The sequence below is a fragment of the Lepidothrix coronata genome, unplaced genomic scaffold (assembly GCF_001604755.1).
Source record: "Lepidothrix coronata isolate B3197 unplaced genomic scaffold, Lepidothrix_coronata-1.0 Scaffold97, whole genome shotgun sequence".
Lineage (NCBI taxonomy): Eukaryota > Metazoa > Chordata > Aves > Passeriformes > Pipridae > Lepidothrix > Lepidothrix coronata.
Genome location: NW_016690277.1, coordinates 3,265,364 through 3,291,955, shown reverse-complemented (window position 1 = coordinate 3,291,955; position 26,592 = coordinate 3,265,364). Strand labels below are relative to the sequence as shown.

General features: G+C 39.5%; 1 protein-coding gene and 1 long non-coding RNA gene across 7 annotated transcripts in view; one reads left to right on the top strand and one right to left on the bottom strand.

Moving 5' to 3' along the window:
• Window positions 1-827: 827 nt before the first annotated feature.
• Window positions 828-26,592, top strand: part of SLC9A9 (solute carrier family 9 member A9) — a 186,363-nt gene continuing 160,598 nt past the window's right edge. Inside the window, exons 1-4 of the mRNA XM_017822413.1 lie at window positions 828-1,169; window positions 9,136-9,338; window positions 12,274-12,351; window positions 12,959-13,035. Coding sequence (XP_017677902.1) covers window positions 995-1,169; window positions 9,136-9,338; window positions 12,274-12,351; window positions 12,959-13,035 — 533 coding nt within the window. The 5' untranslated portion in view covers window positions 828-994. The remainder of the gene's footprint in view (window positions 1,170-9,135; window positions 9,339-12,273; window positions 12,352-12,958; window positions 13,036-26,592) is intronic.
• LOC108500968 lies at window positions 12,970-25,713 on the bottom strand. Of its 6 annotated transcripts, none has more exons than XR_001876098.1 (7): window positions 25,447-25,713; window positions 23,682-23,786; window positions 22,359-22,484; window positions 20,120-20,179; window positions 15,965-16,068; window positions 13,423-13,556; window positions 12,970-13,301 (listed from the first exon to the last, which is right to left on the bottom strand). It is a non-coding gene; the product is annotated as an uncharacterized LOC108500968 (long non-coding RNA). The 6 variants fall into 6 exon arrangements; XR_001876096.1 differs by lacking the exon at window positions 20,120-20,179 and adding an exon at window positions 16,685-16,761; XR_001876099.1 differs by lacking the exon at window positions 20,120-20,179 and adding an exon at window positions 16,685-16,761 and having other exon boundaries at window positions 23,685-23,786.

The following is a 26,592-nucleotide window of genomic DNA, read 5'->3' as shown; positions in this document are numbered from 1 at the left end:
TGCCCCAAAATGTTTTAAAAAATAAATTTTAGCAGACTTTAACATCAAATAATGAGAAGATTGTCTTTTCGTAATGAGAAGCAGAATTGATGTTTTTTTCTGATGAAGATGAGAGTTTATTTGGAATTCTTCCATATACACATGCATTGCATCCTTGAGCTCAGATAGAAGAGCTTCCAGGAGGATTTGCTGTACATAGTTAGAGTATTTCTACTGTTTTCCTGGCTTAATTGAGTAAATGAAAACAAGCAAACACCAGAAACGATGGGGAGTAAATTCCACTGCATTTTGTTCCATTTGATAGAGGTTTTTAATTACTTTTAATTCTAGGTAATTAGACCCTTGCTTTTACAGAGATCACTCTGTCTTCTGGCAGGTTCAATACATGTGCAATGCCTAAATCTTGAAATACTTATTCATTGATTTGTTTTTTTCTTCTGTCTTTGCACCACAGTAAAGTGTCACCTGCATTCTACCTCACCTGCACTTAAACATGGGCAACTGGGAAACAGGAAAGATTTTTAAACTTCCAAAATGTAGTAAAGGTTTCTATGTCATTCTTTTAACATAATTTTTTCTGTCTTGAGCTGTCAAGGCAAAATATTATTTTTAGGATTCAGATTGTGCTATTAACTGCAGGGTCAAACATTATGAACATGCACTGAGTTTTACAACAGAATTTTAGAAATTAAGAGAGTCTGAGGCTCAGAGGCACTTTGTGCATCCACAGCTTGAGCAAGCGCAGTCCAGCGACACAACTGTAACATTAAAAATGAGACAGGGCAGCTTTAAGAGAGAAACAGGAAGCTGTAACTAGAATCCAGCTGAATTCTGAGCTGGGGCACTTTACTATGAGGCTGCAAATGGAACAGATGTGCTTGCTGTGAATTTCTGTAGTGTCTGGACTTTTTGTACCAAAGGTGATAACACTTCTGTTCCTGTGATTTTTTTTTCTTCTTTTATTTTTCACATATTTTTCCATAAAGGGAATGAAATGGAGAAGTTGAAGAAATACGTACCAGTGAAAGATGAAGATCAGTTTTATCATCAGGGAGCTGTGGAGCTGCTAGTCTTTAACTTTTTGCTCATTCTTACAATATTAACAATTTGGTTGTTTAAAAACCATCGATTCCGCTTTCTGCATGAAACTGGAGGAGCTATGCTTTATGGTGAGTAAAAATTCAAGTGCCAGCATAACATGGGGCTAGTTGCATATTTTTGATCAGGCACTTGAGATCAAGTGCTGACAAAGCTCAGAAAATGTGTGAATTAAATGTCATCAGCTCCTTAACTGTATGGCAAAATAATAATGTAGCAGCATCTCTCCTGAAGTAGCTGGAGGCTGCCTTGAGGAGAGAGCAATTGTCATGAGCTGGTTATCCTCAGGATGTGCATGTTCTGTTCCTCTGTGGTCCAACAGCCACTGTATGACACCTTGGGAGTTGGGGAGTTTGCTGTTTACCAAAAAATGAAATGTCCTCAGTGGCTTTTATAACACTCAAAGATATTAGATTAAGGAGCCTTGTGGGTACAGACATGTTGTCTAATAAAGTTTAAATGATCTTTAGAGTTTTCTTTTGGTTTTGCTCTATGCCTTTGAAAAACACAATATGACGAATGCCTCTGTCAGTCTTCTCTGAATGCTGTCATTGTGCTGTAATTTCAGTTTGCCTGTCTAGTTCTAATCTTTCATGAAGTTTTGTCATGTTACATATCGCTTTCCTGTAGAACTTCCTGCATTGTCCCCAAGTACTCACTGGTTTAATGGTATACACTTACGTGTATAATGATTTTTCTTGTCATTCTCTCACTGTTGTTTCACTTTGAGAGATGTGGCTGCCATTTCTCCTACCATAAAACACATATAGGAAGGTAATGCTGCCAGAATGGAAGACAGAGATCAAGAGCTCAATCATTACCCATCTAAATGCCAGCCTGTTCAGGCACATTCTGTGCACATAATATACTCTAGCAGTGTAATATCCAAACCCGACTTTGTTAAGATTCCATATTCTGAAGAAAATTTGTTTATCATGGGACACCACATGCAAAAAGTTTCATCTGAAACCCTGCAACAGCAAAGGCAACTGAGCCCTACATTTTGAGGTAAATGTTTCATTTGCTATATCAAGCATTTTCAGGTGATCTCAGCATCTTCGGAGGACTGAAGCTGAAGCTCAGTCTTCCTTGTATCCCTTAAAGCTGTTTTGTGTGAGACATTAACTGTACGAATTTTCAAGAACACAGGCTGTTTCATCTTCGTGGCTCACTGTCTTCACAAGTAACTTGAAACTTTAAAGGAAAGCAAGTAAAAAAGAAACTCTTGTATTAATCCAGTCACTGAGCCCCTAACACTTGAGTCTGTGGGATTCTTCATTCTCATCTGCCTTGCCTGTATTTTAAAGTTGTGGGAAAATATTTCTTCAATAATATACTGTTTTTCTAATCTTTAAATCTGTTACACATAGAAAACACACTTCAGCTGAATCAGTTGAGACTGAAATACACATCACATGACACTTATTTGGGATACTTTTTGTTGTCAGACATCACCTGGATTGTTGTTTAACAATTTTATGAGGTACAAAACACTGAGAATACATTTGCTTATTGCATTTCTGTTAACATGTCTCAAAAGGAAAATCATGAGACAGTGGGCAATATATTCATTATGATCCACTTGTAAATTGCAATGTTTTCCTAAATACATGGGTGCCTCTTCTGTAGTAGCTATAGTATACTATTGGGCTGTTTCCCATGTACAGCTGATAACATTTGTTGAAGATTTAGACAAAAGCCTGTCAAAACAGAAATGAAATATGGAGAAATACAACATAACACAAACCAGTATTTAATTAGAGTTTTATCTGTCCTTTGGTTCTATTTTGCTGCCTACCCAGGACATACTCTGCACATCATGAGGACAACACACTCATATTCTTTTGATCAGTTCAGAGATTAGTTCTCCAGCAGGACAGAGCTTTTGAATTATTAAAACAGTCACAAACAAAGGAAGCATTCCTCATTATTTTAAATAAACTACCTGTTTAGTCTTTCATTATTTATGGCAATCTTCAAACAGGGAAAAAAGCTTATTTGTAGCATTCAAAAAGTTGATGATGTCCCTTTTATCCTTCAAAAGTATGGATGTGGGTTTAGTTATCTTTAGCATTGTGGAGTAGCAATAATGAAAAGAAATTGAAATTTCAGAGGTCATGAGAGAAGTGTCAGATCAACAGCAACAGCTTCAGGAGTAAATCTTCATGGCACCAAGCACTGACAGTGAGTCAAATCCTGCCCTCACATAATTTTTGCCTTCCCTATCCAAACAATTCTGATTTATACCTGTTCAATACAAACTCAAAGTCACAGTCCTACAGTTTGCTTTGCTCATACCCATTCAGCTATTCATTAGATATGTGAATAGCAACAAAAGAAACTGATAATTTGGCTTTGAGTGACAGAAGAATATGGCCACTTATTGCAGACTGTGCCCCACAGCATGACAGATGGGTCTGTATTTCTCATCAAGTGTGCCATTAGGGGTGCAGCAGTGGAGAGGATAGAGAAAGTGAAGTGTGAGGAAGATCAGGGGAAAAAACCCACAGAAATACAAAACCAGGAAGTTTTACAGTTACTGCAAAGTGCTGAACAGCCACAAATTGAACATAGCCTGATAGAAAGTTCTATTTAAAGAGCAGAACAAATAAAAGAGGGGGTTGGCTTTTTTTTTTCTTTTTTGCATCAGCTTTGTAGGAAAATTCAGTTTTAGATTGAATAGTTCCAGCTCATTAAAAAAAGAACATAAGCCCATAGTGGAAAACTGTCTATTTGGAAACTTTCATAACTGAGGTGTTTCAGCTCTACTTTTTTATAAAAGACATGGTTCAACACTAAGTATAGCTATATTTAATTTCAAAGTCTTTCAGCAGTTACAAAGAAAAAAAAACAAAGCATTTAACATAACCCAGTATTAATTCACAACAAATAATTCACCATGAATTCAACATTATTTCACAAAAAATTATGTGCACATATGTGTGTTTGCATATACATTGCAAGGCATTCAGCTTGAAAGTATTTAAAGACTCAAATTATTTTGTTTTGAGACCAAACTGAAAAATCACTCACAAACAATAAAGAATACAGATTCACCTGTTTATTCATTGATTCCTTTATTTTCCTGTATCTCAGAGAGCAAGTTTCTCTGCACGTTGCAGTTTGGTTTGATAAACAGACCTCAAATAACAAATTCAACTCACTTCCTGATATCTGTATACCAAGGAGGCAGGTGGTTATCAAACAAGAACTTTGTGCCACCCAGAAGGGGATGAACATCCTTTCTGTGCATTATCAGCACAGTTACTGTACAAGAGCATAGTGAGAAATAGTGTGGTAGATTATAGACACAAACAAAACCAGAATTGTCACTTCTCTCAGATCAGAGTAGGTGACCCCTCTCATAGCACCACACCCCAGGAGATGCCTCTTAGTACCAGTCAAGAGACAACCAGCCAATAAAACACTGAAGTGCCTGTAGCCACCTCCTGCAGGGCCTGGTGTCTTTAGATACCTCAGCCAAAAAAACATAAGATGCCAAATTCCCCATATGATATGTAAGTCATGGCACTTCACATTAGTGGGGAAATAGTCTAGAGCTACACAATGAAAAACTGGGCACACATATCCCAGTGCCTCATCCTCCCCAGAATTTAGGTATTAGACCCACACAGAGAGGCCACCACTCACCTCTGATGAAGAGGCTAAAACGCTCCTGCAGGTCAGCAGCCAGAATTGAACATAAACAAAAAAAACCACCACCATTCCCATCTGTGCCTTTTATCTGCAAGGTTAATTAGCAACTTTGTTGAAATTGTTTTCAGCTAATTATCACCCCTAGGGAGTGTGTGATACCTTTTAGGTGGAGGTGAGCCTGATTGGAGATGTACCAGCTTTCAAAGTTGTGCTCTGTGTTGAACAGACTGGAAGGAAAACGTGAAAAGGCTGAATGACAGAAGAGTCACTGGAGTGCTCACACAAAAACGGCTTTGTGTTGCAGTGCTTAGAGGGGCTTCCCCAGGTTTTGAGGGGATGTATGTGACAGGTGGGCAATGGGAAAGCTGACTCACAGCAGCCCTTCCCCAGCCTCTTCTGAGGATCCCATTCAGCGTGTTTGGAAATAAGGCACAGTCAGATCTTGATTCAGCTTTGGTAGAGGTGTCTAATGATTAAGCAATATGATTCTTGCACTTTCTAAATCTAGTGGAAATGATTGTAGTTGCCTTCTGATGGTGAGTGTGTTCTGAGTAGCCCTAATTCTCAAAGGCAGCAATGGATGTAACAAGCCTCAGAAAAAGAGACCTCAATAAAGAAGAGTACTACATTGTCTTCCTGCTTACAAAATTGATAATGAAGAAAGATTGCCAGGATTCAGAAAACAGTATGGGAAAATCATTACATTTGGGAGAAAATCTAAAATATTTGGAAAAACCTGCATCCCTGAGTGTCATTATTAAGGAAGGTGCTTAATAGCTGACTAGATAGAATCCTGGGGAAAGAACAGCCCTGCTTAGCTCAGGAGTTTAGCATGAGTGACTTAAGAAAACCCTTCCAATGGTCTCATCTATGATTAAGGATTTTATCCTACTTCCACTGAACAAGCTGGAAAACCTGAACTGCCTTCAGTTGAAACATGACTGAGCCGTAGTTAGTGAGGTTTTCCTGCAAGATCTTCCTTCAAAAGATAGTTGAGCCTTTTTAAAGAAATCTGTAACACTAGTTACAGCCATTCCTGTTTCACTGCTGCATTTAAATAAATGTGCTTAAAACAGGAATTAAATGAGGCCTTGGTAGGAAAATATCTTAAATAATGGGCAGCTGAGCTGAAAACATTTATAAGTAGATTTGGACATCTAGAATATAAGATAGGTACTTTATGCTAGTACACTCAAGTTTTACCTTGCATAAGACTTTGCATTTACAATTATCTACATCCTTAACTCATTGAAACTTAACTATTTGAAACTTTCATTCATGACAACTCATACCTCAGTGCAATACCTACTTGTGATGTCAGGTAACAAGTGCAACATCATTCCTGACTCATCTCCAGGGAGTTTTACCTGCTGAATTCCTAGATTTACATGGTAAAGCCAAGCTTTCTGTGTGTCCCACTGGGAAATCAGAACTATTTGTAGAGAAGGTCTGTTTTTACATACCAAAGTCATAGAGCTTTGTGAGAAAAACTTCATGTTAAATTTTTTCTGCCATGAAACATTGATTGCAAAAGACTTACAAGTTATTGGTCTTTTTTTCCTGGTAAATGCATCCATATGGTATTTCCCAATTTTTTTCCTTTAAATGAACTATACAGCACGCTTCAGAAAATACATCACAAAAGCATGACTTCAGTCTGGAAGGGGGAGTAGTGGAAAGGAGAGTACATTATATGCTTATTTAAAAATTAATTATTTCTATTAGAATATGATCTGGACTCCTGAATGCTCTTATGAAATAAATGCTATATAATGATTTAAAGTAGAAAGTGCATTCCATAAATGATACACCTACTAAAATATTAAATACCCTCTTCCCTGATTTTTAATTCCCTGGGGATTTTATATAGCGTCTTTGGCACATTTATTATTGAAGGAAGAATACAATCCCATTACTTACATTGGCTTTTGCCATATAGTGTGTTGATGGCAATTGTCTTCATCTGAACCTTCTCTCGAGCATTTGAGAATATTCTGAATCAGCCCATCGTTATGGATCCTGTCCATATTTTGTTCAAATTAATATATTTTAGAATTTCCTTGGGAGTTGCAAGGACCTTAAAGCCCCGCTGAAACCCTGAGAATATCAATTATTAGAATCTTCTCTAATGTATTTTCTCCAGTATGTTTATGCTGCTGGATACTCTATAATTTCTTTGTTCTCTCATTATCATTTCATAATTTGTGTGGCTCTGTACGTTCCTCCCATCTGGACTCCATCAGAGGATCAGATCCAAAGCTGTCAGAAGAAAACCCAAAAGACAAACTTGAATTCCAGTTGTAAAACTCAGTCAGTGTCGATCTTTCTTTCTCTAAAGCTACTGTGATCATATATTTAAAATATTCATTTTCTGCAAATGGATTTATTTATACTCAAGAGCTGTCTTGCAGGACTAGGATCTGGATATTTGCATTTGTTTTCACTCCAGAAAATTCCTACAGAGGCAGTTTGAAATGACAGCTGAAGATAACATTTCCTCTCAGAATACAGAATAAAAGAACAGTCCTCTACTACTAGTCTAAACGTGATACAACAGGTTTAAATAATTTGCCCTTGAACCATTCAGTGCAATTGCATGACTATAACTGAGAACATTCGTTTTAATTTTTAAAACAACCAAATGGAATTTGGTTCAAAGGAAATGCTCTGTTAGCCAATATAACACACCTACCAGGAATCTTGAAATATTGTAGGACACAGGACCTGACTCTACAACAGAGACATTACATGCAATGTCAGTCAGTCTCCACTGGTCTCCCTTGAGCAGTTCCATGTTGCCATTCTCAAAGTTATTGTGGAATTTGAAATTGAATTTGAAAACTGTGGTTCTCCTAGAGGAAATCTGATAAAAATAAGCTGAAAAGCCTGACTGTTTTAACTAATGACTGGTTTCTTGGTTTCTGACTCATGATTTTGGACATCTAGGCTGACCACTGTAGAAATCATATTTCAGAGCACATGCAGTGTTTGCTTCCCTCTACACACACATGCTTTCCCTTAAAACTTTGAGGAATTCTCTCTTTTACCACAAGTAGATTTATAATGAGATTTATTGCACAAATGCTGTGTAACTTAAGAAAGTGGCCTTGGGATTTTCTACAGCTTACTGAAATCCTCTATCATTTACAGAAAGCAACCATAGTAAACAATAGATATTAAACAAGCACAAATGCATACACAGACTGAACAGGCAATACAGCTGTTACTCAGTTCTAGCAACAGTACAAGAGCCTACAAACCTGCCTTACATGTATGCCAGGAATCTGCAGTTCAGAGAATCTCTGTTATCAGAAAACTTGACAATAACAAAGACATCCTATTTATCTCTCTAGGTGTTTGTGATCACTTGGCATCTGATTACAGGACAAAACTGAAACTGTAATATCATATTTTACAGATGCTTCTCAGCCACTTCCTGTAATTTATTTTCTTTCTTATCTTTCGTTAGTAAGTATATCTATCTAGATGTTTAGATGTCTTCCATCAATATTTAATTTAAGTATTCTTAGCATTTTACCATATGTTCATAATTAGTAACTTTAAAGCTGTTCATCCTATACATGGTACTTAAAGCACATAGGACATAAAAGAAGCATGGAAATTGAATTTGAAACCAAATCCAAGTCTCTGAGGGTGGAAATAATCTCAGTAATATTATCAGCTAAATATTAGTCACCTCTCCTGAAGTAAACATGCAAGCTCCCACTAGAGCCAACAGAAAGAAGCGTACTTTCCACAGGATGGTTGCAGAAGTACATTTTCCTTTTTCGTAAATGTAAAGGGAGACAAAATATCTGTCTCAGATAAGAGTCCTAAATTGTAGATAGTCAAATTAATTAGTTCCAGTCCTAATCTTCCTTCCCTTCCCCCTGCTTTTATTGTCCTATGTTTATACAGTCTTAAAAATAGTCTCCTACAGAAGGCAAAATGTGCCTGAGGATGTGTCAGAGTTTTGTCCCCACAGATGAAGTGTGTAAAATCACCAACAGCACAGCTGATGTTTTTATGCTCAGTACAGCATATTAGTTATGCAGGCATCTCCCTGCTCTGAATATCTATTGAAAATTTGGTGCATGAGAAACTCAGTTAATAATTATTCCAGCAAGTGCATCACAAAAATAAGAATACAACTGCACATATGTCAAACCAACATCTGCATTCTAATGAAATGACCACTTTGGAAAACTATTTTATGGTCATCCATGGCGTGTTGAGAGAGGTGTATCTCTGTGAAGGTAGAAACACTGCAAAGGGGTCCTAACTTTGAGTTATTTTTTCTCTAAATCAGTAATTGTGTAGCATCAAATACTTAAAAGTACTTGAATCTTTCTCATTTTTCTTTTTTTCTTTACTCTCCAGGCCTCGTAATGGGATTAATTATACGATATGTGACAAAAGCATCAGATGTAGAAAGTGGAACAGTTTATGAATGTGAAAAGCTGAAATCTGGGCCATCCACTCTGCTTATTAATATAACAAATCAGGTCTATGAATATCAATACAAAAGAGAGATCAGCCATCACAATGTCAATGGACACCAGGGCAATGCAATGCTTCAAAAGGTAAAACTTATTTTTGTTCTTAACTGTGCAGGATATTTATTTTATTTTCACTGTTGAGAGAGGAAAACAAGTTTCAAGTTAAAATGTGACAGAGGATATTTTGAATTTAGGGTGAGAAAGGTAAGCAAGGAAGGAGAACAGGAAAGGAAATAAGGTGCAGTAGAAACCTGACCATGCTTTCACTCACAGCTGACTGTATGCTTGTGGAAGAGTTGCCTGGACTCTTTTAGAAAGCAGCCCCAGATCCTGCAGACACTGAGTTCATTGCAGACACAGCTGTTAACTTGGATATTCATTGCCACCAAACCTTTATAAACCCCACTGATATCGTTATTTGTCCTCTGTCTTAAAAAGGACTTGCTCTGGCAGGCTAATGCAGGGGAGGTTGTCTCCTGTGTACAGCACAAGTAACTACAAACTCTACACATTCTTCAAAACACAAACTTGTAAATATGTAAACTCCCAGAGATAAGTGGAGGGTTTTATAATTCTTAAATTCATCACAACATTCTTGTACATTCTTTCACTCCTGCAGTGGTCCTCAGCAGGGATTTCGCTGGCTGTCCCCGAGCTTGGGGAGATGGCATTGTGGCAATTTCGGCTGGATGGAAAAGGGAACTGTGGGGAAAAGTTTGCAGTCTTTCACAATGTCATGGCTTTTTCTGTTTTCCAGTGCATAACAATTAAAATATTTTACTTTGTTAGTATAGTTTTTCCCCACCCATGTAATATTTACTTGTTATAATGTTTACTTCCTTCAAAAATGGCAGCAATTTGAAGAACTCTTGATTGCACAGGCACTTTTTAAAACCTAGCTTTTGTGCTCAGAGACATTGCATATTTACATGAAGCTTCTAAGCCCTTACCAGTAGCTTTTTACAATATTGCAATGTAGTATTTTGCTTTTTTCCAAGTGCTATTGTTTATCTAGCACAGTAATGTGTGTTCCTATATACTACAGTGGTTATCGTTATAACAACTTTTAAGTTATGCTTAGAATGTACACTGGGAAGATCAGCAGAATTAGGACATAACCATCTGCTCAAATTTCTTGCTGATGCAGCACTACTGTGTGTCTGTCTGCTGTGACTGCTGGACTTGCCCTTCTCAGAAAGAACTAGACTGTCAAGGACTGTTAGAGCTGTGGTGGGTGGAGACAGGAAAACACTGTGGCAGTCAGACTAATCAGGTTTTGCTGAATCTTCATCCATTTTCCTGCTAGTTGGCTGCAAGAGCTTTATCTGAGCCAAAGTGTGTGTTTAGTTTCCAGGGCATACGTCCATTCCATTTGAACATCTTCATCAAACCTGGTACACTGGAGCTGACTTGTATTATGAAAAGGGAGGAGCACTAACTTACACAGAAGATTCTGTTGCCCTTACAGGGGATTGCCCAGTTTTCTTTCCATAGTCTCACTTTGCTGGAAGGTTCTCAAAAGTCTCAACTGTGAATTGCTGGTTTCTCTATATTACTGAAGAGGCCTTAGTCTGCCTGGATTTTCACTTCTTTTCCCTTTAAAATTATCTGGCAAATGCCCTCTTGAAAAGAAAATAAAGAAAAAAGGAAAAGGGGAGAAATTCAGCCATATTTAGGAGACAATAGCAATTGCTGGCAGCCTTCCTGACTGGCAAAAGCACTACTGTAAAAAGCAGAAAGCATGATCACACCATTCCCTCAGTTTTGTACAACTTCAATTCCCTTTTGAGTGCAGTAAAAGCATTTATGTATTGCATTTATCACAGAGAATAGATTGTGCCATGCCTTATAAACATGTATACTTTAGAACAGGGTTTTGAATAATAAAACATGCAGTCAGGATTTCGGATGTCTGTGGAAAAGATATTTTTACATATTTGCTAAATTAATTCCAAAACAAACATTTGAGGCTGTTAGTTAATAAGTGAAGCAAATCTTTTTCTGTCATGTTTTCACTGAAGGTACCAGCACAGATACAGTTCTTAGGAGGTTATTTGCCAGCTCACTTTTTTCAGCTTTCTAATTCAAAGTAAGTAGGATGGACAAAAGTCTCAACTCTCACTTCCTGTTTATCAAATCAGGTTGTCTGTTAATAAGACAGAAGTAATTACTCTTACTCTTTTGAAACTAAATAATTATTCTAGAATACTGTAGCCTTAAAATATCACTTCATCTGAACAAGTAGCTGCAAGCCTTTGTGTTAATTACCTCCTGCCTCTTTTAAAAGTATTGATATAATACAGCCCATGACAGAACAGTAAGCAGCACGCAGGTCCATTAAGGTATTTTTTTCTCCAGCAATGCTGTGGTTTTAAAGCAGATTCTATTTTATTGAAAGCTACTTGTAATGAATTGCAATGACTGAACGTTGTCCTTGGCCTTTCTCTGTGCCAGAAGTTGAAGGCCAATATGAAGAGTGTACTGACAACAGCTGGAATAGGAACTTTTTGGTTTCCTCATTCTAGCATTACTTTAAAAATTTTAATGGGTATTTTATAAAAGGTTTCCTTCAAAGGAAACATTGCATCGGGTTTGCCAGTGTAGGCCTTTTCTTATATCACCCTTCTGCACATGGGGAATTGAGGCACAACGCTGCCAATGCGTCTGTCCTGAAACTGAGCAGGAAGGTCCGTGTCTGAAGCAGGAATTCAGCCATGGGACAGTCAAGTTGCCTGGTAGTGCAGCTGCTATCACAGCTAACACTGCTTGTATGTGTTCCCTGGAACGTAGTACATGACTGATTTCCTTCTTGAAGGAATACTTTTCAAGTAATAATCTGCTTCATGAAGCTGTAAGGAACTACACATTTATACTTGCAAGAAAACAACTCAGAATAATTCTGCAGACATTGAAGGTGATCCTCAGATCAGTTCTGATAAGAAGTTACAATTAGAACCTATCCTATCAAATTAAATGCTGGTTTATTTGTCCTTACCCTCTCTTTTGTCCTTTCTGGCAGATGACCTTTGATCCTTCCATCTTCTTCAATATTCTGCTGCCACCCATTATATTCCATGCTGGATATAGTTTAAAGAAGGTATGTGTCTCTTTTTTATATGACAAAAGGGACTGAATGTGGCTGCTTCTCTGTAAGTCCAACAGGCCTTACAGAGGAAAGGGCCAGTTAACAACTACATTGCACAGGAAGAACTTGACAGGAATGGCAAAAAAAAGAGAGATGCATGGCCTCATTCTGCTCCCTTTCTGCCGCTGTGCAAAGATCTGACTGTGTGGGTTATAACACTTGGGCCTTCCTGTTTTCAGAAGAAACCACTTTGAATGTGGTGAACTGCAGGCAGCAGCCTGTCTGTGTTTCATACACTGCCTGATCAGGGCTTTGTGTGTTCAAGGGATGGGGTCATGATACCTTTTGGATCAGATACTTTCAGTGTGAACATCAGTTATGATCATGAAGCATTTGTCCAGACCCGTGAATGAGGGAACTTTGATGGCATTCCCCATTGAAAAAAATTAAACTTCTTAAATTGTATTTTCCAAAATAACTCAAGCCTGTATTGTTCCATCTTATATTTGAGATATGTGTGGTAACAAATGGCACTTCTAAATGCAGTGTTTCATCTTGGACTGAAAGCTCTTTTATTTACTGTATTACAAAGGACTTTTTTTCAAACTTTTCTCTCCAGAGACATTTTTTTCGCAACTTAGGATCGATTTTAACCTATGCCTTCTTGGGAACTGCCATCTCCTGCATTGTCATAGGGTAAGTGAATGCCTTCTGCTATTATTGCATGCTTGATATCTTTTTCAATTAAAAGCTAAACTGTAAAAAGAATTGCAGACCTTGCACGGTCAATATAGTTACCAGTTTGTGTAACAGATAAAGTAATTCCTTATCAGGAAAAAGGCAAAACTCTTGGATAGCCAAGAACTGTCCCAGGCATTCAGAAAATTGTGTCCTTCATTTCTGGTCTATGACTGCTGCAAGCATGAGCTGCCTTCCACACTCCATAGGTGTAACCATCTGTCCTGAGAAACAGAACCATTATCTCAGGTGAAATTCCATGCTACTAGAATTCCTTCTAGAAAAGAGCAGATCTCCAACAGAAAAGAAAGGACTTTAAATCTCAGAGGGAGTAGGAACAGATACCTGGTTAGCATATATGTAATTAAAAACCGTGGAGTCATTTCACAGACTAAGTGAAACTTTTTAGTTGAAGATCACAGGAAAAGCCTCAGTCTGGAACGATGTGTGAATTTAGCCTGGATGTGAATAAATGGCTCCTGCAGAAAAAGAGGAAGGGGGAAAAGCAGAGGGACAAAACATCCTGTTTTATTTTCATATCTCCTTAATGAAAAATTTCTAATTTTGTTTCAAAATTTGCCTAACTAAAAGAAGTATTTGCTAGTCAGAAATGGATTATTATATATTTCCAGCTGGCATGATGTGAAAATTCTGTTTATCAGTTTGAATAGCTCAATCAAATTTATACAAAACGTTTAAAAATCCTTTTGGATCTTAAAAAATTGAGTCTTTGACAATATTTATGAATATCACACAGACACTTCTGCTCTCATGTTCTGGGAAAATTCCTAATGCAGGTGAAAATAAATGACCAGAGTTGCATTCTGCAGTGAGAGGGTCTCTGTGCCTGCACAGAGCCTTACTGAGGGAAGCAGGTCACTGTTCACAGTTTAACCTGAGCATCACCTGGCATTTCTGTGCTATGGAGACAGCTGAGCTAGCTCAGTCTGTATGGTCTGGGGAGGTGATGCACCAGTGCTGCATGTAAGTGAGTCTTGCTGAAAGGCCTTGATCTTGCTGGTACTGTGCAGAATTATAATGGAAAAAAGTCACAGAACTCTCTGGTGTTCAGACTTTAGACTAGGAAGCACATCCTATCTTGTAGGCCTTATTTGAGGGCCTGGGCTGTAGAACTCTAAAATATGCCATTTATATCTCTGCATGATATGGAAAGATATGTGGAAACATTTCAGGTATTGTAAGGGTGCTTGAATTTAAAACTGGTCCAGATTCTGTACATAAAAATAGCAGTTTCAAGTTATAGAAGCAGTTAATTCTTTTAATGTCAGTCTTTCCCTTCCTTTATATTAAAGATGTATGTGCTGCGTCAAGGTGTAAGGTCCTCGCTGGCATTATTATGAGATGGAACTTTCTCCTTTAATGCCATTTTAATGATAGTAAAATACATGAATGACCTATAACTTAGAGTTCAATGATTTTAAAACCATTCTTTTATGAGTATGCCATCATATCTATCTCGATAGCCTGGATTCGTAATAATCAAGTAGCTTAGTAAGCATAATGCACCGGAGGCATTGTGGTATTAAATGTTCTGCAAGCTGTGTTCACTCCAAATGTCAGGAAACTTTAGCCTCTGCAATGAAAAACGACATTCAAAGTATGATCACCTTCTGTGCTGAACTAAGGGGTGCAAGCTCTGTGTGTGGCTGCTTCCCTTTCGTAAAGAAAGGGACGGCACATCTGTGGGCTGAGCAGAAAGGAGGCCTTCAATTCCAGACACAAATCTGTACCTACAGGAGGAATTGTACTATGTGTCCTATCTATTGGAGAGAAAAAGCTTAATCTCACTTTTCTTTCTGAAATCTTTCTTTCCTTGAGAAATGGCATCTCATCACAACTCGAAGATCACAACTTGGACAGCTGCACCACTCATATTTTCCCCCGTCTTTATTTGCAATAATACACACCTCTCTACGACCTCTGCTCATGGAGTTGTTTCTTTTTATATCCATTTATATGGCAAATATCACCCCTAAGGTTGGAATTATAAATTCAGTAAAAAAATCTGTATCCTGACAATGGGTTGAGCTGAATGGTAGCACATTACTGAGGTAACAGTGATTCTGGACCACAGTAGGACCCTTCCTGTGCTTCCTCTCACTTGTCTCAGCTATTGAACATTTCTCCTGTAAACCAATAGCTCTGTGAGACTGCAGGAAAGCAGTAGGACTGTCCAGCCCAGTGATCCTTTTAAACATGCATTTGGTTTATGACTCTGACATGTGTCATTGCCCTTTGCAAATGAAAAATGCCAGACCAGCTTTGATGAAATTGTTAAAAGAAACATAATATATTGAGTTTAGCCTATATTCCAAATACTTTCATTCCTGTATCCATGCTATTTTATCTAAAACAGAATGAATGCAGATAGAATCTACTACAGAAAGTTCCTGTTAGGAACAGTTCCTACTAGCACTTCAAAGTTCAAGCCCAAAGTCAAGGATGAAGATCCAAATGAAACCTTAAGTTAAAGAGGAGTAAGAACTGGGCCTTACACAGTGTTCTGTACAAACCCACAACCCCACTGGAATCACTGCAGGGAAGGCACTAATATATTCAGAGCAGGGCTTATGTGAATGTGAAGCATGTTTGCATAATGTACATGTCAGGATAAGAAGGGGATACTGAGTGCACAAAGAAGAAAGGTTATATAAAAACTTTACTGAAGGAAATGAAAAATTAGTCCTAAAAAAAAAACATGTCCTAAGAGAGAAGGGGTGAAGAACTACAGTTGCTGCTACAAAAGAAAGGACAGAACCCCAAGGTACTTCCAGGTTGCATTGCTGTGGACAAATATTTTGTGCATAGATATGATTAAACGTGCTTAGTTTTTATTATATATGTGCAACACATACAAGTACAGTACCTCAATATCCATAGGCTCAGGGTCTGTGTATCTGCAGCCTTGCACTGGGACTGTGCTCCTCCTGCCTGAGGGAGTTACAGAGCTCCCTGTGTGAACCCTGGAGGCTGTAACAAAGAAGGACCAGACCTCTCTTTCTCAACCAGAAACAGCTGGGAAATATCATTAATAAAGGACAGAAACATCCTTTGGATTGCTGCAAACTCTTAGAGTGCTAAAACGTTGCCATGGAACACACTGATACAATGGTGCCTGTCTCCTCTTTGCGAGTCTTTGCTTTTGTGTGAAAGGCCTCAAGAAAGAGGAGCTGTGTAGAATTTGAGTGAAAAGGCTATAATCAGATATTCCCACTGAGGGCAGGGGAAGGAGGAGTTAGAGGGATTGCTTTATTTTAGTGAAAGCAGTGACGAAATGTAATTGCTTTCTGCTAAATACTGCTCTAAGGAATGGCTCCCCATGTTAGCTGTAACACTGTCCTTGGCCACTTAACACACAGGCAAGTTATACTAATTTCTAAGCTCTCCCAGCAAAGCAAAATTATGCCCTTTGCACCAAGTCTGGCTAGCAAGGATCCATGCAGAGAGATCCCATGAGGAAAAGGAAAAATTCCCCACTCCAAGCCTTTGCAGAATTGCTGAAATTGTTCCCTTCACAGCAAAAAGAGTCAGCTGACTCTGGGTCTGTATGACATAAGATCATATAAGATCCAGTCTCTCAACAGACCTTTTCTCTGCCAGTGGTTCCAGCCTCCTGCCTCCTGAAGAATGGTGTGGGATGATCACTGAGACAGCTCTTTATTCCTGAAACCATACAGGTCAAGACCCTCTTAGGCTTTCTCTGATACAGGGCAGGCAGTCTTGCTGTAGCAGAGTACTCAAGTTTCATAGACTCAGAGAATAATTTAGGTTGGAAGCAATGTCTGGATGTCTGCAGTCCAACCCCCTAACAAATGCATGACTGGCTTCAAATTTAAATCCAGGTGCTCAGGACCCTGTCCAGTCAACTTCTGAGTATCTCCAAGAATGTGATTTCCACTGGCTTTCTGGGAAATATGTTCCAGTCTTAACCACCCTCACTACAACAACTGTTTTTCTGTATATCCAACTGGAATTTCCTTTGCTTCACCTTGTAACCTTTACCTCTCATCCTTTCCCTATGCACCCCTCAGAAGGTGGGTCGTCTATAACCACCTGAAGACAGGTCCCCTCCTAGTTACAAGAGAAAGCTCACCTGCTGCCTCTTCTCATATGTTATAGCCCCTAAATTATCTCAGTGGTTCTCTGTTGGACTGTCTCCTATCTGTCTTCCCTGTATCAGAGGTCCAAAACTAAATACACTATTCCAGATGCCACCTCACAAGTGCCAGCAAAGACTTAATGGCTTCCCTTGTCTTGCTCACTGTGCTTCCATGAACACAATGTGGTTTGCAGTTATGCTTCACAGTTGCTGTTGTGAAATCCACTTCTGACTCATGCTCAATTTGATATCCTCCTGGGCTCCAGGGGCTTTCTGCACACACCTATGTAGCCAGCCATGCTCCTGTGGGACTGTTGCACAGGGTTATTCCATCTTTTCCATATGTACCTTAATATTAGCTCTGCATTATGACTGATTGTAAGTTGAAGCAGCACTGAGCTGAAGCTACTCAGTGAGCACATGAAAACTGTGCAGCTGAAAAATTAAATTAACATCTGCCCCCTCTTGCCTTTTCTTAATTTATTTTTTACATATTAGGCAGAGGCAGGGAGAAGGACCTAATTTCAACTTTTGCAAGGAATAGTGTTCCCTTCCCTTAGATTCTATTTTTAATAAACTGTGCTGGGATGCATCTTCCAGAATTGATATCCATCACAGATATTTTGAATTTTGATCATGGAAGAGTGTTCAAGTATTTGGAAGAATCTTGACACTATGGTAACAGCCTATTAGAGCAACATACTGAGTGGCAGGGGGCGTAGAAAGATTTGCATTTCCCCCCCCTTAAATCATCTTGACTTGATTTTCAGCATTCTCAGTGGCAGCCAGAGCCAAGATGGCTATGTACAGGAGCACTGGCATCATTAAGTTGGCCTTATCTGTGATTTTTGATTTGGTTTCACTTGGGTTTTCTCGAATTGCAATGGCAAAACCACATTTTTGATATTCAGAATGCAGCATGTTTGCAGTCACTTACTCATATTTTTCCAGCCTGTCTACTACTTTTGGCAAGGCCTGATTTTTCTGGAATTTGAAGCTTTCTAAGTGTGCAACTCAAATAACAAATGTATTTGCAGACAACTTAGGCTAAGTTTGATCTATCTTTGTGGCTGCAGTGAGAATTTTACTTGAAAAAAGCTTTGGGGTTTGGATCAGAAAAAGTAGAGTAATTGCAGTTTTGAGAAGGTGAAGTTATGAAATTCACACCACTGATAATAATGGTATTAAGGAGAGTCATTCCAAGATGATCACTGTTTTAAGGGGAAAGATGTTGGTGTTTATATCAGCTACTCAGATTGCATAACCTTCCCTGGCTGGAGAGACTTCTCCATATTTCAACAGTTAGTTAGTTTGACCTGATTAATTCCAGTATGTCTGTGAGTACATGAGTACTTGCTTTACAATAAGCATATCAGATTGTTTCATGGTAATCAGTGCTTTAAATTGAACTTCCTATTAAAAAACCCACATAGAATCAAACTATTTCTTTGTGCATCTGTGTTTAACTGCAGTGACTAACATTTTGGAGAAAGAAGTCTCTTTTGACATTTAAATTCAAGTGTAAAGAGTAAGTCATCATCATACTTGATTCTCCCAAGCAGTTCAAGAATTCTTTCCTTTGCCATTCCTCACCATTCTACAAATGAATATTCAAATGCTTTCTGCATATGATCACTAAAGGGTGAGATTATAATAATAGGATGTAATACAGTATAATAAATATTTTCTAAATTCCTTCTTTTTAAAACTGAATCTTAAGTGGTTTTATTTGAAAACCAGAACAGTTTTTTGTTTCTATACACAGACATGAACATATATAAGTAAAAATTTATAAAAGAGAAAAAGAAATATTAAGGAATATCAAATATGAATCCAGATATTTTTGTAGGGGGAAAAAAGGACATGAAATTGGGTGTTCCGTCATAACCTTGCTATGAAAGTAGAAATTTTCCATTCAAATGTCTGTGGTATCAAGATTCCATCATCACATGATGTAATTATTTTTCTTCACTCTTAACTGCACTGTTTTAACAGCCCCTCTTTGTGCCTTCTAAAGGAGAAAGGGTTGGGCTGAGTTAATAACACTGTTGCTCAAATGCAGCAAGGGCAAGAAATGTTCAACTTTTCTTTACACGGTTTACATGGGTAAGATGCATTCTGACATAACTGTACAGTCAGAGATTTAGTTCTCTCATCATTATACTTATACAAATACAATTCTAAAAGTTAGGAGACAAATTCCTTCCACTGGCATACCACTAAAAAAAGACTATTTACAATTAAAAATTTTTAGTAGAAAACAGTCTTTCAAAACAAACAATCAAACAAAAGTGTAACATTTTGTATGTGTGCGTGGTGTATTCATTTCTTCCTAGAAATGTCAGCTTGTTTTACAGCCACCTTCTCACCTACAAGTCGCTTGCTGTGGCCTCCTAGGAACATGGGGTGGGGCTGGGGATGTACAGCTATAGTGTTGACACAGGTTCTACCTCTCCCTGAGCATGGAGCAGGCAGTGCACACCTGAGAGGTTCAGCAGGCAATAGTTGTGGTTACTGAGCACGGCTGGGGATTCCTTTTTATTTTCATAGATCCTTTGATAGTTTGGCAAAGGCTAGATGGAGGTTTAGTTAGGTTATCAGTGTGTTTATTACTTTCTGTTGGGAGCTCAATGGAATATACAAATGGGATCTGCTGATGTGGAACAGTCCTGAGTTTATAATCTGACTGTTCTTTCTCACTGGAGGGCTAGGGATAGACTTTACAACTTGGAAACAAAACACTTGTAGCTGTGTGCTTCAGCAGAGCAAAGCCAAATGTTGTTTGGCTTGAATTTACTGTGTAGTGCTGTGGGATTCTTCTGGATTTTGGAACTGTTTCTGCAAGGGAAAATGGGGCCAGGTTAAGGGTAACAGGAAAAAAAATCTCTCAGTTACAGAGCTCTCCTTAAACTAAGCAAATACCTTTACAAGGATCGTCTGTTGCTACACCAGCTCAGCTCTTGCCTTTCCAGATGATAACTTCTGTAATAATATAGACTCAGTTCATGTTCAAAGAAAGTAGTATTTTTTTTCTGATTAAAATACTGTTTTCTACTGCATGTTCCCATCAAATGATAAAAAAAACCTAGGTCCATCTTTCCTCCACACACCACCCGTAAATAGCAAATGCTTAACCTCCCCATAGGCAAGAATAAAAGCTTTATTCTTGGTACAAATACAAACTGGTGAGGGGGAGTGTTAATGTATCTTGGTGCTGTAGAAATTAACTGAGGGAGAAATAGGGAAAAATTATATATAGACCATTTTCCCTCCTCCATAGTAAAACCCTTGGAACATCAGATGTCTGGCTTCAATAATTTCTAATGCTCTTTTGAAGCTGATATTCAGCCTAAGAGTGGAAATAAAGACAAAACTAGTAAGCAGACATTGATTTGAAGAGTACAGTGCCTGTGTTTGTAAGGGTAGAGGGCCTGTGTTGGTACCCTTTTTGGGGGGTTGGGCTGCTTTCGTGTCCCATCCTGGAGTGAATGCAGGCATTTTCTGTCAGTCAGTATTGCCCCAGTTTTGCATTGACTTGAGGAAACTCAACGGAGATGATTTAGCTGAAAAACCAAGCTAAGTCTCTCCAGGGTCCTCCAAAGAAGGCAGCCTAACAATGAGTTTTCCAGCAGGAAAAGAGCTGGTGTTTAGTTATCCATGTGCAGCTCAGTTTCCCAACTCAGTAGCTTTGATTCTTTGGTCAGTCCAAATCTAAGATCATTCTGTTGCAGTCTGTGGAGTTGCCACCTGCAACTCATAGCTGCAGTTGCAAGGGGTAATTCCTATTTATCACTTGTGTTTAAAGGTGTGTAGTGAATCCAAAATGGGTTAGTAAAGTATGAGTTTAGAGAAGCTTGAAAATATGCACCCACTGTGATACCTCGTTTGGGGGATTCTGCACAGGGAGTAAAGAGGGAAAAGGCTTCCTCATAGCCATAACTCTCAGAGAGTTCTAGCAGTTCTAGAAGTTATAAAGTATTAAAAAAAAAAAAGCCTTCTATTTGTATGACTTGTGAAATTGTGGATAAGAAGCTGGGTTAAATCAAGACTGATATAAAATAGTGTTTCCCAGACCACTAACACCCACACAGAGTGAAAAGTTCTTCCAAGAGTACTTTGATGCCTTCAAGTATGTGTTGCTGAAAGTTCAGTCAGAATTTGTAGCTATTTCGCAATAAACATCTGACATTGTTTACTGCAGCAAAGCTGATCAAGCAGAAAACAGTTTTTCTTCTCATAAACAGATGTGGTGAGCAGCAGGGTGTAATTATTTGTATCGTCCAGAAGAACTCCTCAGCATACTATGGATTTTGAAAGAAATATATTACAGGGAACACCAAAGGTGTGGGGCTGCAGAGACAAGCAGAACCTGGAACAGCAGGAGATTCATCTAAAATAAAAAGGCTGCTTAATTTGGTATTTGATACTCAGTAGGTTCTCCAGGAACCCATCAAAAAATTTAAATTATGCACTCTTCTGAAAAACATGAGAACAGCATTTGTTGCAAAACAGCCAAAACCCTCAAGTCCAGATATTTCCCAAGAAGAAACCCACCCTGGAGGGACGAGTTTTTTTGTGGGGTTTTTGTTTGGTTTTGTGGGGTTTTTTTGCAAACTGTCTTCCCAGCTGCCTTGAAAGCCAAAGCTTTTACTGCAGGAATTAATACTTTTGGATAGATCTCCTAATGTCTTCTCCCTGATATTCATGGATCCTTTAAGAATTGACACCCAGTGTGGTCTCCAAAGACTGCCATCACTTATTTCTCTGGCTATAGATCACTCCTACACCTGTACAACAGCTTCCTTGGCTGCAGCATCATTTGGAAGTCTCAAGTTTGCAAGACTGCTTTCACAGTCTCTATATTGACTTTCAGGGAAAACATCTTTACAGAGCAGGTGAAATGGAAAATATGCATCCCTTATGGCCCCTTATCCTGACATCCACTGCCTTTCTCAGTACATACGATCTTCCCAGAAAAATTCCAGGCTACAGAGGAGATGAAAACAGAAGGAGAAGGAGGTACATTGACTGTGATTAGTTCATTTTCCATCTCATACAGATATTTTTCCACACTGCATGAGAAACCTGCACACCAAGCCTATGACTGAGGAGGGTATGTCCCCTTCAGCCCATGCTGTGCATTGCTCCAGGCCCTACACACCTGTATGGCTTTGCCAGGTAGTGAGCCAGGCCACCTTTCCTTCTGAATCAAAATGGGCAACAATGTGACCTCTGTCATGAGCACGGGAACTTGTGGATTGGTTGAAAAGTCCTTTGAGCTGTTTCACTGTGGAAGGTGTAAGAGAAATTTAAAACAGAGGAGGAAAAACCTATTCTACTTCAGTAGCATGGAGCTGCCTTTAGTCTCTTCAAACTGGGGGGATTACTGTTAGATAAAATGCTGAGCAAGATTTGGAAGTGTACAGGCAGTAGCTCGTTGGAGCAGGAATAGAGTGGGTGATGCAGCTCTCCTACCTGTTACCTTGAATATTTCATAATATGTCAACTCAAAAGATGCTTTTTTCTCCCACCCACCACCGTTTTGCATATCCCTCTTCTGAGCCAGTTGATCAAATAGTGCACTTGCATCTGACAAATCTTTTACAGAGCACAACTGCTATTAGGCTGAAATGTTCTGTAAAAACACAGGTTTTCATGATGGCCCTGGGACAGATCCTACACTCAGTGGGGACAAAACCTACAAAAGCTGGTCTGATCAAGTAACCAGATTCTCCACAGAATAGAGCAGATAGATGACATTTAAATAGTATACAAAGCTTTTCTTCAGCTCCTGGTTGTTCCTGAGTATTAAGATGACAATGAATCATCTAAATGTTTCTCCAGTCTTGGCTCTCTTCTGAATACTCATTGTCTGAGAAGTCCATTACATTTGATTCCATATTCCATACACTTGACTGTGATGATAAATTGCAGCAAGTTCAGTGGGTGGCCACCAAGATGGATAAGGGCTGGGACATTTGCCCTATAAAGAAGAAACTGAAGAAACTGAGCTCATTTAGCCTAAGTAAGAGGGGCTTCCAGGGGAGATTATCAAGAAAGCAAAGCCAGGCTTTGCACAGTAGTGCATGGTGAGAGGACAAAACTGAGAGACATAAATTGTAACTTAAAAAAACTATGACTTGATATAAGCAAAAACTTTTTCATGATGAGGACAGCCAAGCATTGGAACAGATTGTCCAGAGATGCTGGGTATACAATCTCAATCCTTGGAGGTTTTCAAGACCTAAACGGCTAAAGCTCTGAGCACTCTGGTTTGGTCTCATAGCAGACTCTGCCTTGAGGAGGAATTTGGACTAGAGACAACCTGTGGTCCCTTCTAACATAAATTAGTCTACAATTCTGTGTTGCTATAAATAACATATCTTACAGCAGAACATGTGCTATAAATAACATATCTTACAGCAGAACATGTGCTGCCCCCAGCCCATCCCTTTCAGCCATTTTCTACTTTCAACTTTTCTACCACTTTTTCTGTTGATTCAATTATCTTGGTCTCCATCATCCCATATCCAACAGTTAGCTTCCAGGAGGTTTTTCTTTGTCATCACCTTTTGTTGAAATATGGAATCTGCAATAAAAGGAAATATCACTTTCATTTCTGTAATAAACTGATTGGGCACTTCCTTCCTCTGTGCAACACCACCTCTCCCCAGTTAACCACTCTCCCCCTGAAGCTTAGCAGCAACCAAAATTGAAATTAAAAGACCACAATTTCTACCCCTTTTTGACCTCTCTGTTATTGGGAGCATGGGTGCTTTTATCTTTTGTGGGGTATTTATGTGCACGTAGCAAATTTTGAGCAGTATGATTTCACTGGTAAAAAAACCCACTTGATCTGTAAAAAGACAATGACTAATAGTGAAACTTCTGCAATAAGAATTTTAAGGTCACGTGTAGGTACACTGACTGACCCAGAGGCTGTGTCAGCATTGCCTTTCCATAGCCTGCTGCTGTATGAGAAGATTGCTATTCCTCAGACTGAAAAGGAAAAACAAATTTTTCTTTTTTTAATTGCTCACCTTTCTTTCACCCATCCTTACTACCCACTCAGTGATGAAAACAAAACTCATTTTGCTGAGGAGTAGAGATTATTTTCAGAGTTCTGTTTACCTGTTTTATTTAACCCAAGTGAGACTGCACATGAAACCGTTAGATGTATTCCCTGAGAATAATCCTAATTTATTTTGGGAGGAGAAAGAGTGCATGTTTATGCAATCTCTATGGAACATAAGTATCATAAAATGAAATTAGGAAAGCAGCGGAACTGATCTGATGCTTTCAGTTCTCTTGCAAATCATGTCATCTGGTTTATGCAGTTGCCCTCCATTGTTCATTGGGATGTGATGAACTGGTTTCAGCTTCTCTCCCTTAGGATAGTATTCTGAGTGAGATTGCTCTTCACCACTCTTTTGTCATCAAATAATTTGGGGTGGAATTGACCTTCAGATCCAATCCCCTGACGAAAACAAGTTAGAGCAGGTTACTTGGAGCCTGCTGGTCATGTTTTGAATACACCTTAGTGTCCGTCTCTAAGGAACAGCATTAGTATCCAAGTGCCAGCTGGATTTCAAACCAATGTTTATTACTCTCTGAGCCCAGCAAGAAGGTGGGTTTGCCACCTTCCAAGTCCTTCCAAAGTGGGTGACTTGATTTAACCAGCTTTCAGTAATCTTCCTATGAATGTTGTCTTATCTAGCCCACACAGGAATCCACAGTTTGTGCTTAAGCATAACATATTACCTGTCTAAGCTACCTGCTACATAGACCTTCTCTTGCAAAGATGTTAAAGTACCTTTTAAGTTCCGCTTGATTTCTAGGAAGCAGAGTATTGACCTCACTTTAGATGTGGAAAAATGCACTTGCTGACAGGTTACAGATGTGACAGAGTTGGGAGACAACTCCAAAGCCCCCTCCCCTGCCCGTCTCTGGGCTGTCCTTCACCATTTCCTGTACAACCATGAGTAACCAAAAAGCACTTTTTTGCCATCATCATTCAGATGGCTCAAAAATTCATGTATCATGGAGGGCAGAACAGCCTTGGTGAGGCTGGCGCCAATGAGCACTGCCAGAGCCACAGGCCTTACCAGTGTAATTGAGATACTCAGGATCTGGTTTCCTGTCCAAATCCCAATCCCATTTTGGCATCTTTCCAAAGCAGCCCTCAGCTGAGGCCAAAGGACCATTTATGCCTGATTTTCCCCCCCAGCAGACCGGTGCAAGAGCCTCACTTCTGGTTTCATTCAGATTGAATGGTCCCTTTTGCTGTTGGACGCAGTTTGACCGGCAGCTCGCGTGGCTGTTCTCCTTTAGCTGTTAGACACGAGCCACCGGCTTTGCTTCCCACGCGTCAGAAGGGGGGGAAAACCGCATCCTGACTACTTTTAAAATACAAATAAACCACGAGAGAAACAGCAACCAGGAGTGAGTGTTTAACAGCAGCGCCCAGCACCGCGGTGAGGAGCAGCTCGAGTGGCGCACACGGTCCCTCACGGCGGGGCCGCGGGCCCCGGAACGGCCCCGCCAGCGCCGGCAGCGCCCGGAGCGGCCACCGGGTGGCACCCGCGCTCCGCCCGCAACGGCGGGCCCGGCACCGGGTTATGGGGATTACGGGAAAACCTGAATGAGGGAAGGAAACATTGCGGTTTGTCTCCAACAAAACTTTCTTTCAAGTGCCTCGTTTCTATTTAGAGCTCCTCTAGGCGAGTCCTGGGGGCACCAGTCCGCATGGGGGGTCTGGTCTGGGGCATCCAGATTCAGGATAACGGGTCAGGCAACGCTCCAGTTCCAAATCGGGAAGGGCCAGTGTCAGCTCTGTTGTTGATCCGGTGACAGAGCAGCTTCCAAAGTCTGCAGCAGCCAGGACACTCACTTCTCTTTTCTCAAACGCTGAGCACGGGTTTTACTGGGAATACTACAAGTTACTAAACAAGCATCACCCTTTATACATCACTCTTCAAACACTGATCTACCCAGGGATTCTGAATAACACAGTAAATGAAACAATTCTGATGAAAACTAGGGGTGTCTTGGGGGATAAGAGGGAGTCTTTTAGCTAAAATTGTTGTGCAATCTGTCTAAATGTCCGAGTCTTGTTTTTACCTAGTTTTCTAAGTATGGACTTAGTCACTGGAGTTGTGACACAACGATTTGAGGTTATTGCTAACAAAATTGCACAGTTGTGGGAACACTTGCAAGACTGGAAGTGACTCAGGAGCCTGAACTAGTTGTTAAAATGCCCTCCTAGTAAAAGGAAAAGACTTCAAACCCCATTACAGTTGCAACCTCTCACTGGCAAATTGCAGCCTCATTAGTAATCTTGGCAAGATGACGGGGGTTTTACATTACTGATCCCCTTGTTAGCCCTCAAGTGTGCA